The sequence below is a fragment of the Amphiura filiformis genome, chromosome 17 (genome assembly GCF_039555335.1).
Source record: "Amphiura filiformis chromosome 17, Afil_fr2py, whole genome shotgun sequence".
NCBI lineage: Eukaryota > Metazoa > Echinodermata > Ophiuroidea > Amphilepidida > Amphiuridae > Amphiura > Amphiura filiformis.
Window position 1 is genome coordinate 54546524 of NC_092644.1, and position 16557 is coordinate 54563080.

At 37.3% G+C, this 16557-nt stretch overlaps 1 protein-coding gene across 1 annotated transcript in view; it reads right to left on the bottom strand.

Moving 5' to 3' along the window:
- Nucleotides 1-16557, bottom strand: part of LOC140138001 (spectrin alpha chain, non-erythrocytic 1-like) — an 85334-nt gene that overhangs the window by 29328 nt on the left and 39449 nt on the right. Inside the window, 6 exon segments of the mRNA XM_072159829.1 lie at nucleotides 7908-8000; nucleotides 10989-11138; nucleotides 12283-12600; nucleotides 13441-13626; nucleotides 14214-14326; nucleotides 14680-14884. Of these exon segments, the coding sequence (XP_072015930.1) occupies nucleotides 7908-8000; nucleotides 10989-11138; nucleotides 12283-12600; nucleotides 13441-13626; nucleotides 14214-14326; nucleotides 14680-14884 (1065 nt within the window).

The window sequence follows — 16557 nt, forward strand, 5'->3', positions numbered from 1 at the left end:
CCTATATTTGTCTGTAAACCTTTCTTGTAGTTGTAGGCTACACAGTATGTCTACCGTGATGACAGTAGCGTAGCTGCCGGGGGGGGGGGGGGAATTGCAAAAATTGCCTATTTGGGCCCCCGCCCCCTAGGGCAAGGAAAAAAGAGGGAAAGAGGGGGGGGGGGGGGGAAAGAGAGGGTGAGAGGAGGGGCAGAGAGATGGGGAATCCAAACGATATGCAATAGGCCTACAGCTCAATAGGCCTACCATATACGATTATTATCAATAAGCCTGGCAAAATTGTCTATTTGGGCCCCCGCCCCAGTGGGAAATTTGGTGGATTTGGGCCCCTCAAAAATCCCAGCTACGCCGCTGCCATGTGATGATGTTGCAAAGTTGCGGAAGTTCATTCATAAATTTCCCATTTCCACTCGACAACAACCCGGGACAACAACAGGCCAGCACGCAGCGCGCAGTAGCTAATCCCCGAGCTAATCAGAGACATGTGCGTTTCTCTTTCAATGTGAATGTACGCTTCAAATAATTATGCTCTCGGCGTCGAAAGTATGATAATGGAAAATATTTATAATGAACACTCCCTTATTTAGCCACACCTCAGTTCCTTTCTCGGGTTGCCTGGTATATCAGCAAAATCCTACACCTATCGCCTTCCCTTGGTAAAATCCCTGATAAAAACTCGTGATATTGAAATTGAATTTCCGCAGCGCCAGAACTTCCGTCATTCTAGCATCATGGATGGATATGCAGTGGCGCCGCTAGAGGGGGGCAGTATTTCCACCAATATTTTTTCTTTCCCACCCAGTTTTTAGGCAAAATCCCCACAATTATGTAATTTTCCACTTTTTTTTTTTTTTTAGTGCAAAATGATGATTTCCAAGTGCCCCGTCTCAAATTCACTTCCCCCCCCCATGCCCCCCGAAAAAAATTCTGGTTCCGCCACTACGGGTATGGCCATAGCTAGGGGGCTTTCCCACCCACCCCCAGTTGCCCTTGGTTATGCTGGACGTATGAGAAATTTAGAGCTTGTTCAATTCCATCAATTTTAGAAATTTTAAAGGTATATACAGTGTATAGGATCACAGTCAAATAAAATATCGTAGGCCTAATAATTTTACCAATGGCATTTATTGAGCTGCTCCTATGGTTTAATATTGATATTATATAATTGAGCTCCTTGTCAAGCTCCTGAGTACAGTGACTAACTGAGCTCCCGCTATTTTCAGAAATGAAGGCCTGGCCTTAAATGAATAGGGCCTAATTAGGATTGAGGCAGCCTTTTGTTTCATTTTACAGAACTTTTTTTTAATCCCCCAAAATTAGTGGGTTTTTTTTAATGGGGAGTAGGCTTTTAAAACGAAATTCAAATTTGGCAATATTTTCCATTGCTTAACTAATTGATCTGCGTGAAAATGCCTAAACATGTGGCCAGCCTGAGCGGGATGAGTGGTATAAAAATCTTAACTTGTGAGAAAGGACGTAGGCCTATGGGGTTGTATGAGGTTGTGGATCACGAAATGCCCCTTTAATGTGTCCTAGGTAAAGTCATTCTTCCTCCCTTTCGACATGCCAAAATTTATTCCCTCCCCCCGCCCCGGCTTGCCAAAAAATTGCTTTCTCGAAAGGCTGTGCAATCAGTAGGCCTACCGGTATTAGCCTACTAATTATAAGCCAAAATTTCCAAGCGACTCGCTAAAAATCGCTTGCCTCCCGTCTCGGCCAGCCAAAAATCGCTTGTCCGCACCCCCTGGACTGCCAAATTTTGTGGCCCCTCCCTTGGCCTGCCAAAACTGTGCCCCACCCCTTTGCATAGGCCTAGGCCTATATGCCAATTTTTGGGATCCCCAATTTCCATACCCATACCTTAAACCTGTTGCAAGCGCAGCAAGCATGAAAATGTGCACATTTTTTTCGCCTAACTACCCCCCCCACATTTTCCCCTCCCATGCACCAGGTTCATTGGCGCTAGATTTTAAGCTAGAAAATACCTAAATATTTTAAAATCCAAACTCGGCAACACCACTTTATCGGGCAAATAGAGCCCGTCGGATACGTAAACAGCGTGTTTAAAAAAAAATGAGAGTGTCACTTTTGTCCAAAAAATTTCGAATTTTGGCCTTGAGCAGCGACAATCAGAGGTAAGAAAAACACAGTATGACGCAGCTTGAAATATAGAATCACTATACCAATTTTGAAGTTTGTACTTCAAAGCACGAGCAAACGAGGTGAAATGGTTCTAAAAAAATTGATTTCGCTGTATCTTTTTATCGCGAAACTAGACAATTTGACAGCAGCGAGTCGGAAAAATAGCAAATATCTCAATTTTCTGCTATCGAAATAAAAATTTAAATAGCACCTGCATATAGAAGAGGGTTTATAGAAATAATGTAGGTCAGAATTTTGTCTATGAAATCGTACACGGAATTGTTATTACTGGTTACAAAACGACATACAAGTGGAGGCCATTTTACTTCAAATTCGGCAAACATGTAAGCTTACTAAAACAAATCGAGATAAGCAATATCAAGAATGAATATGCACATTCTTTTATTGACTTGTTTGTAATGTGCGTCGTGTTTCCCAACAAAATCGCCACTTCCACTGAGAAATTATGGCCGTGTTCCCAAAAAATCTTGATGCTCGGATATTGAAAAAAAAATTGAAATGTTTGAAAAGTACATTTCTTTTTGAGCCAAGTGGAAAATTCAAGCATAATAATAACCAGTACACTTTCAGCTTTTAGACGTAGTTTATGCTTTCTCTCTCGATATTTATTTCCAGAAATAGATAATTTTAAAGGGGGCTACATGCAGTCTCATTCTGGATCGATCATTACAAAGTTTAGTATAACCTTAATATCCACCTGAATAGCTCCATCTAGCCTCAAAAATCCCAAGATAAATAACCCGGCAACTCCCAAAACATAAATTTGCTTATCTTATTTGACCACAGCACCCGTGACAAATCATCTCAAATCCATTGCATACATATAACCTGACTTGACAATCACTAAATCCAGTAACATTCAACTTATCATGGTAACACTTAATATATGATATAATGATTATACAAAGTCTGTGATGTTATACTTGAGGGACGACTAATGGCTTGTTATATTTAAATATCATAAGGTTGATGAATATTAAATTATGTTCTGTAACAAACACTCATTTACACAACTCATGTCAAATACAAGTTTTACCTTCTAATTTTCTAAAATTGAGACATTTTTCAAATGAAGAGGTGTTTTCTACTTATCAATCGGGTATTATCGATCACAACTTCCAGAAGTCATCTTAAATTCAACAAAGATGTAAAAAAAGTACCATGTTAGAATTAGATTTTGTTGGATTTGACATTTTGTACATTACATGATGTACTCTATCTAATATCAACTTGTATTTGACACTATTTTGCGTAAACAAAATGTTTGTCCAAGGAGCGACTTTGCTGCAGTTGTGATGATTATTTCCATGGAGAACAAATCACAATGGAGAAACATATTTCTTATTCAAAATCTAAATTTAAACCTTAAAATATCAACTTGATCATAACAAAAAGTAAACAATTTAATCATAACATCTAAATTTATAGAATGTTATCTACATAGTGAGTGTAAAACTTGAAATTTGAAATATTTGTTTGAAATCACTCTCACTCTAAAGTTAATTTCACATTCAATATTAAAGAGTAAATTTATATTTAATTTCATTTTTAAAAGTAACACTTTCAAAAGAAGATGTGTGCATTCATTCCATGCCATCATAGCCAATCAAAAAGAGGAATAGATTTGTAGCTAAGAATTTGATGCATGAGAGGTAAATTTCAAAATGTAACATTTTTTGAATGAAACTGTAAATTTGTGCAGAATTGTTGCTGTTTTATTTGTGCATGCGATAATTTTAGGTGCTGGGTCAGGCAACCCACTGATCCCTAATCAATTGATTAAATCAATGAACCAACCAATCAATAAATGAGTGATTACAATATGAGGTAGGTACCCTGATTGGTTCATTGACTCAGCTTGACATTATATTTATCTCTCATTCATTTATTTTTGGGCACTTCTCTTTTTCGCTGCCAAAAAAGGCGGTTTAAGTGATATTAAAATGTTTGCCAAATTTTATACAGTTTAAATCCACCTTCAGCCACATTTTCTTTGACCTTGATTCCTCCATAACACCTCTATATACTTTTATGAAGTTGTAATATTCAATGAGATGTAAATAATGTCAAGCAACAACTGATAATACTCCATTTCTCCAACAGATGCAGAGTTGAGGTTCATCAATCTCTTCAACAACTTACATGCAAGAGGTCAACCTACAAGCATATCTGCTCTGAAATAGGTTGCATTCAGTCTGCGTCAGAGACCAATTTACTGTACAGTGGGATATTTTTGCGGTATTAATTTTCACAACTTTAACTAGCCTTAACAATTTGGTAGTTTCTTGTATTCAGTTTCAAACAGGTACACATAAAAAGCCTGTAGATCAAAATATGTTCGCAGGCTTTTAAATTCACGGTTCTGAAATTAACTGCCAAAAATGCAAAACCTCATGATTACAAATTTGCCACTATACAGTATATTACTACATGCATCCATTGAAAGAGCCGATGATCCACCACCCCACTCTGTCAAAGAAATGCAAAAATGCCTCATCTGCACCTCCCAATACAGTTGTAGTTTGTAGAACTTACTTGAGAAGAGCTCATAGAGCGTTTAAGCAGTGGCATAGGAGGGTGGTACTAGAATAAAAGGGGGATAACAAGTCACAACGAGGGATGGTAGTACAGGAGAAGGGAGAGGGGAGAAATACATATAAGATATATGATGGAGTGGAGGGAGTGGAGGGAGGGAAGGAAGGAGGAGGGCAAAGGACAGATGTAGAGGGAAAAACACCTCTAGGTTTGCTTGTGCTCACATGTCATGTCAAATTTTCACCCTTTGACTTTTGAAAAACTCCTGATGAAAGTGACTCAGTTCATTTTACAAGATATTGACGAACTGTACACCAGTTACAGTTACAAAATTGAATAATTATGCAAATCATCTGAACAAAACTGATCTATTTTGAAAATGTAGGACTTTGAGATCAACTTTTGCTTTTGATCACAAAAATTTTTAAACAAACATTTTACAAACAGTACAAATGTGTACTGGTACAATAATGTATGGCAAAGGTCAAAAGGTTAAAATTTGACCAATGACACTGAGCATAGCTGTATCAGTGAAGAGTAAAATATATAAATGTTTGTATAGTTGATATATGCTAACACAGAGATACCCATGGTTCTACTCACGCTCTGTAGACATGTACACAACACGCATAGTTGAGATAACAGAGGAAGAGGAGATATGGAACAGAACCAAAGGTTGGATGTGGTCAGAAACAATATTGTATTGCTATCTTCAGTTTCATAAAAAATTGTCATAAATACATATATACCTACCAACTGTTCAAAGTCAGAATTAAGGACAGTGTAGCTAAATGATAGCGCAGGAGTAGGCATTGGGTGACTACAAAATATAAGAGCCATTGTAAGAATAACAATGGCTTAAAAATTAAGGTAGATTCCCAAGGTCCTCACTTGCATGACGGCTGCTCTTCCAATAGAACATGGATCTTTACTTTAGATTTCTTTCAATGGCTCATTATTTGTCAGACTGGTTTGATATCAGTCACTTGATAAAGCAAAGTATTTATTAAGTTCTCTTCCACACACATAATGGTTTATCATATATAACATGAACAAACTGCAGGTGACAACTTGTTCTTCAACGAAATACAAAATGATAAACCACTATATCATGTTAAAAAGGTTTCAAAGAAAGTTAAGCTACTAGTAATAGTACCAGAAGAAAGAAGCCAACAATTCAACTCGGAATTTTACAAATAGTAATAGTACACATGTCTTGTAATAGTTCAGTGAACTTGCTCATTCACCACAATGTAGAAGAATCTGCTACAATAGTACAAAGATTCAGGAGAGACTTGCTACTGATGGATCTACTTACTGCACATCAAGATGAAGATGATGATACAACACTATGCAGGCATCAAAGCACTTTTTCTGACTTACTCTATATACATTTCCCATCACCAAACACTGTTACTCTTTTTTATGTAATGTACCAGATGAATCTTAGCTACACTTCTCATAAAGTCAACCATTTCAAATAGTAGAATGACTAGAACCCAACTCAACCAAGTTGGCTGGAAAGTCACTCAATAGTTTTAAGAACATGTCTATTTAGGGCTAGGATTAGTCGGGTTGGGGCGTAAATTAGCATTATGGTTGTGGTTTTGCTTGAAATTTAGGGTTAACCTTAATGTACATATTAGGGTTAGGATTGCAGTAATGATTACTGTAGGGTTATGGTTTGAAATACATGTTACATTTGAAATAAAGATTTGGGTTAGGGTTAGGGTTAGGGCAAAAGTTATGATTAGAGTTAGAAGAAAGAACAAGTTGTACTTGCATGAAACTAACTTATAAACCATATTTTATCTTTTTTACACTACTACACTTTAGCGTTTTAAGAGCTTGCATATATTGTGCTCTATAAAAATTTGTTTGATTATTATAACCATTTTTATTTTACTTATTTGTTGCAAAGACACTAAGGAACAGAATATACTGCATACTTGCAGCAAAATTAGACACAGAGAAGGAAAAACTAAGCAGGCACCCAGGCTCTATTTGCTCACTGGTTAATATTGCTCATGGTTTACCTCTTGTATAACATGACCAGGAGGTTCTTTTAACCTAAAACTCTCTCCTGGTAAAAAGTCTCATTATCTCATCTTTGCATGGCCAGAAAACATGTTCATTGTGTTTTAATTGTTGGCTGGTTGTTTACAAATAGCTTCTGGTTCATTCAAAACCTCCTCAACTGGACTCTACTTTTTCACATCATTAGAGCCCGGTTCAAACTATGCTATGTTTTCCCTTGTGTGCAAAATATTTTAGAATTATAAAACAAACAACACTGATTGACCTACATCTGTGGATATCAATCCATACCATCTAGCCTAAGAAAACTTAACCATGGTAGATAAAGATTGCTTGGAATGAAAACATTTTGTAGAGCCAAAAATTCTACAGACACAGCGACAGTGTAGCTTACATAGTTTTGTCGCATACAAACAGGGAATATACTTTTCACACAGAACAGTTTACGCAAATAGCATCAAACAAAAATCACATGAAACAATTTTGAAGTCTTCAATACTAATAGTTTTTGGCTGGCTAACTATACCACAAGCAACATTAATACTACTTGCTGAACTACCTAAAACCGGCCACAATTCTACTTCAGAATTATGCAATATCCTCAAATAGGTCACTAAACAAGTACAAATTACTTTGTACATGAAGCACAACAATGTTTTCAAAAAGGTCTTTTAGTCCAAGCAAACTTGACCATTTTGATTAAAATCAGAGCATTTTTCAATTTTGACCCAGAGCAAAATTTTCCATTTAACATTTTTGCCTATCAGTAAAAAATTATACTCTTTCTGAATCCGTATGAGCGGAACTTTAACCACATTTGCCTATTTTGATATTGAACCCCTGCATAAGCGGACATTTTCATTTTATGCAATTTGAGCCTTTCCACTGCAGGGATTTCCAGGACTTTTAAGTATGGTGTTTTAAGTATGGAACCTCATAAAAAGAATTATACTACAATTAGTTCCAAGTTGGGAGAAATAAATTGCTAGATTGCCTGGACTATTTTACTCTGACACCATTTTGATAAATAACCTATGTAAGGATACTGCTGATAATCCCTACAACATACTAGCAAACACTGCTCAGCTGCTATCAGATTAAATCATATTTACATTTACACTAAAAAATTATATTACTTTCATTACAAACAATGCACACACAGAAAAACTTACTCTGCATTCTTCAGCTTGCCTAGCCAAGGAACCAATGGTACTGCGGTATGCTTCCAAGTCAGTGATCAGAGTGTCGTTCTTCTTCATCAGACCCTGTGGTAACAAATATGATGTGTAAAATGTTTACAAGTGTTGGATACTATCAAATCTACAGAATTCTAAGTATTGGAATATTTAAGTTCCTCCAAGCAACCTATTCAAGATACTTGTACTTTTCTAACAAACCAACTCTATATATTTATTTTGATTAAAATTTGTTAAAACTGGAGTTCTTTGATTTTTTATACATTTCTCAGATGGGCACTCAACAATGACATTTTCTTCAGACTCCCATTGGGCTGTTCCAGTTGAAATCCATACACCCCCTATGGATGATATGACCATACTCTTCCCCACAGGGAGTGTAGATTTCAAATGAGAGTCACTCATTCAGGTAAACCCGTTTGAAATACACACTCCCTGTGTGGACGATTAAGGTCATGTCTTCCATAGGGGGTGTATGGATTTCAACTGGGATAGTTCATTGTATTGTGGGACTATTAGGCCAAAAAAAAAAAGATTTGTCCCAAAGCTCACGAGTGGTTTGAAAACAAATGCGTAATGCGATTTTTTAATTTTATTATTATTATTCCCGACTTGGTATTTTTATGGTATTTTGACCCAAAAAATCTTTTTTTTACAAATACGCGCGCAAGCTTTTTTTGGCCTTTTACAGAAAGAGTTCTGTACAACTAGTAATCCTAAACCGTTCAGGACAAACTCTTACCCTGCCACCGGAGGTAGGACTGAGTACAAAAAATATGAGGGTACAAAGCCATATCAGGCACAACGACCAAAACACACCGGTCCCCCCACCTGTTACCATTGTAACAGGGTAGGACACATTCAAATGAATTGCCCTCAATTGACAGAAAATAACCATGGGCCTCCTTCCAAACCTAAGCCAGTCTTTTTCTGCGGTCAGACAGCAGCAGACAAATTTGACCAGACGGACTTGTCTCAGACAAATCTGGATGAGTCTCTGTGGAAAAACACATACAAGGGTACCATCAATGGGGATCTGGCATACATTGTACGAGACGAGTGTTGTGCACACAGTGTTGTACACACAAACTTTGTGAAGCCAGAAAACTATATTCAATAAGACAATTACTATTAGGGGGCTATCGCCAAAGCCACCCTACCAATGGCAAAAGTTCAAGTCTGCTGTCCCATCTACACAGGTGAGATGAGTGTTGGTGTCGCCGACACCATCCCGACAGACATGCTTTTTGGTAATGAGATGGAAAAACTTTCTAAACATAGTGATGGTTCCCTCGATATGTTGTTTGGCAAGTCCCATAATGACAAATCTGAGCAATTCTCAGCAACATTGGCTGTGACACGCCAACAGGCCAACCTTGCAAACCAACAGAAACTTAAAGTTGATCAGAATGTAGCTAAAAGTGGGGTTGTACCAAACAAAGTTGATATACTCCCAGCCACCAATAGCAGTGACGTGGGGACAGGTACTGTGGGGACAGGTACAAATGTTGACGACAAGGAGAAAACTACTGATTCTCACTATGATAACACCTTATCACTAGAGCTACCCTTTGTTGAACCTTGTGATGAGGACACAACACCCAAAACTAGGACCAAATCTAGTGAGGTAAAACCAACTGAGACTACTAAACAAAATAACCTACTAGGTCATAACCTTGATCCTGCCCAATTGAAAAACTTGCAACAAGTTGACAAGACCCTGACAGGAATTAGGGATCGGGCACTGACTTTTGAGGAATCCAAAGACCATAGAGTTTGTTTCAGGGATCACCTTCAAAAATGTCAACAAACTGTATTGCAATTTACTTTTACTATGGTTCTTATGGACACCGAAGATGCAACTGCCTGCATTCAGAGAGAGAGCAGAACTTTCTACATTGAAATGAACACAATTTGCATGTTCTGATTATATAATGTTGTGCCTGGAAAATTATGACAATCGCCTAAAACTCTATGTCAAACATTGACTTTTGTTAATATTATAATCTGCCCAGAACAAACCTGCTCATGGAAACACAGTTCCATACTTAGAGAAGGGGGCATGTGACATAGTATGATCCCTAATTGAGGCAAATAACTATATATGTTACTTATATTTTGTTAACTCTTTATAATGTGTTCATGTTTAAAGTAGATTTTTGTTTCAATTATAAATATATAATATAAAAGGATTCAAAGAGAAAGTTAAAAAGCTCACCCTTGTACAGAGTTAAAATTCGGGGGTGAGAAAGTGAAACTTCTCACACATAAAAGTGAGGAGATACATTCCTAAAATGACCATGTCCGCCACGACAGATGGTATGTTCAAAAGTAATGGTCATTTCGATCCTGAATTCTGGCTAATCTGACTAAATAATCATAAATGTGGTTTTGGCCAAGGAAACCTTCCTCTTCTTGGCCAAGCCTCCTCCTTTCCAGGATTTAGACCATCTCAAGGGACCCACTTTATTGGTGATCTGAATCATACCAGCCATATGATTGGTTAAAAGTTGATATCTAAACCTACTTGGAAGTTTGTGATTGGTCAGGAAAGTTTAGTACCAATCACTGTTAAAGAAGCTTCCTATTGGATAAGATTAATTATCTGATTATTCCTTCATTTTTGTATGTATATGGAGAGACTTCCTCTCCATCTTCAGTCTAATCTACAACTTGACTCAGAGAACACCTCACTGAGGGGTTCGAAGAAGATTTTAAAACGCCATCGAAATGTGTAAAGCTTTATCTTCAGAAATAAAACAGTTATGCTTTGAGATATAAACATCAATAAGTGTACTTGTGTGTAATGGCCACGCTATTCATTCGTCACAAGTGACTTCATGTAAAAGTGGAAATTTTTGTATTTTTTTGAGTTCCAAACAGCTTCTGTGCAAATAACAACACCTAAACATATTCCTGTTGTGTATAGATCAAGTAAAGAAGTGTTGAATCATACATTTAAAAACAAAAGAAAAAGTTCATAATTGGCAAAGTGTGAAAGATTAAATAAGCAGGGATTTCCACTTTTATAGTATATAAATGTGTGACTGATCTTACCTCAGCGCTGTCTTCATCCTTGCCATAATCATTGCTGGCTACCATTGGTTCTTTCATCTTCATCCATGCCTCAGCCTCATTGGCATCAGCAAAGTATTGCTGGGCTTCCAATGAATCCTCAAGGTCTTCACGACGCTTAGAAGTCTTGTCCTGCATGGACAAAAACAGGTGTACAAACAATGGTGGTCAACAAAAGCTAACAAAAACATATCTTTGTTCAGGTGTGTACACAGAGGTCGGTATACACAAGAGTCGCATTAGTTTACATGTTCACGTAACCGCCTGAACTCATTTGCATAAGTTTGGAGGTGGGCTGATCGTATTTTGATTCGTCGAACACCAAATTTGCATAGGTTTGGAGGTTTCCATATTTGGATTTACTCTAACGACCGGACGTTGTTTACATCATGACGCCATTAGAGCTGGTCACTTCGTCAAACATCCGGCGAACGAGGGTTTACAGTTTTCTTTTAATTACTGTTATATCGTGAAATACCATATAGCTGAGGTGTTAGTCCAATATGCATAGGAAAATATTTCTGGCGATGACCCATGTTCACATTGGCTAAATAAGCTGTATTTTTTTAAGCTGGAAAGGGGCCGGGACGAAGTCGGCCATTTTGTTTTTGTTCTTCTCCGCTTACCCGGAAGTGGCAGCACCAGAACAAATGACGCATTTCTGGATTTCAGCCGAACGGTTACGTTCTCTGCCGTGCATCAGTATAGGCATCAGCTTATCTAGGTTTTACTAAAGTAAAACATCTTTGGGTGTGTACTTCTTTATAGGTGTGTTACACTTTCTGAGTTTCATAATACAAGAAAACTTTGATTTTGTTTATTAACATTAAATGTTCCAAATAAGTTTTGAGCTCTCCAACTCTTGATCACTTTGCCTGGATCAGCAATAGCGCTTTCTGTCATATATCCATGGTTTGATTGAGTTCTGGGTTACCAATAGTGCGTCATTATACGTTCATGGTATGATTGGGTTTCAATATTGACACTTGGTAATCATTTATACCGAATCAAGGATTGACCTTTGAACCTATCATAAAATGGGGATACTTTCTTTTTTGTCTGACACCAGGGCTCGAAAAATTTTTAATTTCCTGGGAAGCAAGCTAAATTTCCCACAATTTATAGCATGCTTTATATACAAAAAAGACACCATTTCCCTCCAAATACCGGCCAAATACCAGAATTTCCCTCCAAACACCAACATTTCCTGGGAATGAGCTTCCCAAATTCCCCACTTTTTCGAGCCATGTCTGACACTTTCAGTTCCAAAGTTTACCTTCAAGTTGTTCCATTTCTCATTGAGTCCATCCAATCTGGTCTTAATCTCATCTTTAGCATAGTGATCTTCATCAATCATCTCCTGACCGATATCCGTAACCATCTTGATACGTGGCTCATGTCCTTGGATTTCAGTCTGCAATCCTTGGTGTTTCTTCATCAGGTTCTGCACACCGATAAGATCACGGCCTCTATTGGTGGATGCGGCGATGGGTTCCTTCTCGCGGATCCAAGCTTCTTCGTCATCGATGTCTCTCATCAGCTGATGCATACGGTATTGTTGGTCCAATTTCTTCTTACGGGCTATGAGTGGAGCCTGAAGTTGAGTGGGGAAATAGATTAGTATTACTTGGATGCAGAGAATGATAAATTTGTTAGCATTCATCTTATATACAGGTTTCTGGCATGTTATTGTATTGAATGTTCAGAAATATAACACAGGTACTTGTTCAAATCCTGAAAATTGCAAAGAGCTTGGGCGCTGCATCGAACATCGGGAGCTCGTCCGGGAATAGACTACAGGGTATCATACCCCCCCCCTGATTTATTGGCTAAAATATCCAAATTTTTTAATTTATGGCCCTACAAGTATCCAAACTGCTGGATCTGGAAAAGCTGCATCTCTGATACATGGTACAGTAATTTTTTTAAATGTCAAGACATATCAAGGCATTAACGGCTGTTATCATTACGATCAAGCTGACGGGTTGGCGCCTAGATAGCTGTTAACCTTATTTTTGAAGCTGGTCCGTTTCACAATTCCTGGAATGTGAGGCGGGAGTGCATTCCATGTGCGGGCTGCAGATGGAATGAAGGACCGCTCATGACTAACAAGGCTAGATCTTGGGATTTAAACTGCAAGGTTGTGCGATCTAACTGAGCGGCAAAGATGAGGGTCAGTCTGGAGCTAATCAGGAAGTAGTTGGCATAGTAACTCAGGGGCATTCCCATAGAACATTCGATGAAAACATATCTTTGCACCTTCACCTGTATTCAATCCTATGAAAGTTTTATGTTAACAATCTTCTACTACATATTTGTTATTTGGATTAGAGAAGACTGTGTTCCAACTTGCCTGTTATCTTTATAACTCTCAACTATCAATGGGTATATGCCTGTCACATCTGAACCCTGATTATTGCCTATGGTCACTCACCTGCAGGGCCTGGAACTTTTGTACCACAATCTGTTCTTGCTCAGCAATCTGGTCCTTATTGTAGTGGCCAGCTTGGGCAAATTGTTGGCTCTGTGTTTGAGCTTGTACCACACGCTCCTCATGGACCTTCATGTCCTGCTCAAGCATGGCAATGCGCTTCTGGTAGTTGGCTGTGCTGAGTTCATCCTGGAATGATGTTAATAGAACAAAATTAATATATAATTTGCACAGTTTTTGTTTCTTGATTATCTTTGTAGAAGCTGCAAAATATTAATCTTAAAGTATATATTTCACTTGAGGTATAATTGGACATATCCCACAATGCATTATGATTAAGAAATTGGACCAAAAAACTGGCTCATGTATCACCATACATTGCCATTTTGCACTTGCACAAATGCACATACTCCTACATTATTAAGTAATAAGGCAGTACCTACAGAATTCAAATTTTCATATTGTTCTTTACATTTATTGTTCTTTAACATAATTATGGTAATTTTGGCATATTCTGGAATACCTTTAACACCCCGGTATTATGTAATACACTGGTAGTTGCTAAGCATTTATATCTAAAAAGTCAATAATTGATTTCAATAACTTTACTTCAATGTATCAATGCTGAATCCGATTGATTATACTCTACAGTTGTAGCATATATATTTTGAAAGTACCCTCTTTTTTGGACATAGCGCCCTCTGCTCACAAGACACCATATTCCTCACTCACGCAATCAAATTAAATTAGAAAGTCACTGTGATGTCCTGTCTTACCTTGCCAAAATCTTCAGAGGCCAGCAGGCTGTCAATCTCTGTAGTCCATGCAGTGATATCATCAACGTTGCGTGCAAACACCATTGCCTGGCTGGCTTCCTGCAGTCTCACACCTAGTACCAAGAGATATTATGTGATGAGAATTTAACAAGTTTACAACCTTGGGAGTCAGGCTTCAAAATATTTTTTTAAATTTGTATTATTTTGCCTGAAGCATAAACAACAATTATGTCCTCAATTATATCAATAAACCTCCTTCAAACATAAAAAACATCCGGTGATTGTATTTCATAAAAATAATAACTAAATAACTTTTTTCTATCTTGTGATCAACCGGGAATTAATGTTGTTTGGGACCAGCTCTCAACCAATTACATGTGCCATTAGATAAAGCGTATTCTCTGTGTTAGGGTTATTCCATCTATTGCACTTACCCATCGGAAGATATTATACTACCCAGACTTACCTTTTGTCTCTGTGCCAGAGAGCAGTTGTGCCCACAGTTTGTTCAGCTCATCAATACGGCGTTGCACTTCTTCCTTGTTATAATGGTCATTACCGATCATTTCCTCACCGATATCCCGCACATGCTCAATTCGGATCTGGTTGGCAGTCAACTCTGCCTCAAACGCTTGATGTTTCTGCTGTTTGCTGCTGATGTTACTAGGCTCCTATACAACAAAAGGTCAAAGGTCAAAATTAGTTTCACATGCAATTTTCGGAGTGACAAAACATAGTTTGAAATATTTGGGCATAAGAGGCTATATCATTATCAATATCACAGAACTGTTACTTTGAAAGCTACAGACAAAGACGAATAGGCATTTTCCACAATGCACTATTTTAGGGACTTCCATTGTCAGTGATTTTCTCATGGTAGGAAATTAACAATGCCCAAATTGTCACCTGTACAGTTCAATCTACCATTGCTATATAATCCTTGGATACAAATTATGTATGTACCTGACATCGTGTCAATGCGGCGTACTTCCCAGAAGCTTTGTGACCTGCTGCTTAGGTCAAAACTTTGCATGGTATGATTGGTTAAAATATTTCGAGTTGTCCATACTGTATAGTTTACAACAATATGCGCCTTTAGGAAGTACTCAATACTTTGATGCTGTGTCCAAGAATTAAATATAGGAATAGCAGTGTGAATTCATTCCTACCTCTGCCCATATTTCAAGCATGCTTTAACACTCAGCTTGATGTCTTTGAAAAAAGTTGAGAACTTGCTATACTCAACAAAAAATTATGCATGCTCAAAAAACTTGCATACTTACAAAATGATCTATGTTACAAATGTGTCCCCTCTGATTGGTTTAATGGCAGGTATGATGAAATATGAGGATAACATTGTTTTAAAAATATCTTCCATTTGCTTACATTTCTAACTGCACATATGTCAGTGTTCCTGTATGGGTTTTGTTGTTGGACAATTTGACCATTCATGAAATCTCAATAAATGGTCAAATTAAACTGAAAACCTCTAGTTTTTCTGTTTCTTCGTGACAATCGCGCATCATGTTGCACCAGCAGGAACACTGGTGTATGTTAGTCTGTGGGATGTTTCAACAGTCATATCAAATTGGATGATAGGGTTATCAAAATTATTCTTAAGTTTCATCATTTCTACCATTATATTCGATTTGTCATCAGAGAGGACACCAATTTCAAGTCTGCTTATTGAGCAGAATAAAAAATAATACAATTTCTACATAAAAATTAATTTTATTCAACTATTTTACAACATCTACTATTCTCATCCTCATCTACCTAGATTGGTACAAAAGTTGATATTTATCAAATAATGCAATGTCCATTTACCAATTTGGATTGTGTAACCATGACAACTGATGTGGCATGTCAGCTGACACATGCACAAATGTGTTTATGATGAAAACAATGTTAAAACGACGAACTTGATCATGAAAAAACAATGTAATATTATATGAAGTCTTTCATGAAATTGGGAAAAATGGTATTTTAATGTTTGAAAGCAAGCTAAATAAATGATTTGAAGTTAATGACAAAATTTTTTCTCCCAATTTTTGCTTGCGATAGTAGCTGTTCCTTCCCCTAAAAATAATTTTTTTAAACTTGTTTCATAAATTTCATAATTTGTTCCCCATCATGTCTTTCTTTCTCATTTATCCCATCCCATAATTCATGCACATTTCTTTTACTTGTCAATCAAACTACACTACAACACACAAATCCGTAAAATGGCTCAACGCTCTCCAATCAGAAAACCAAAATTAGCAGCAAAATTAACTTGTCAATTTTAAAAGCTCTCAAAGTCAATTCAACAAAAGAAAGCATTGTTTTTTAAATCAATCATAAT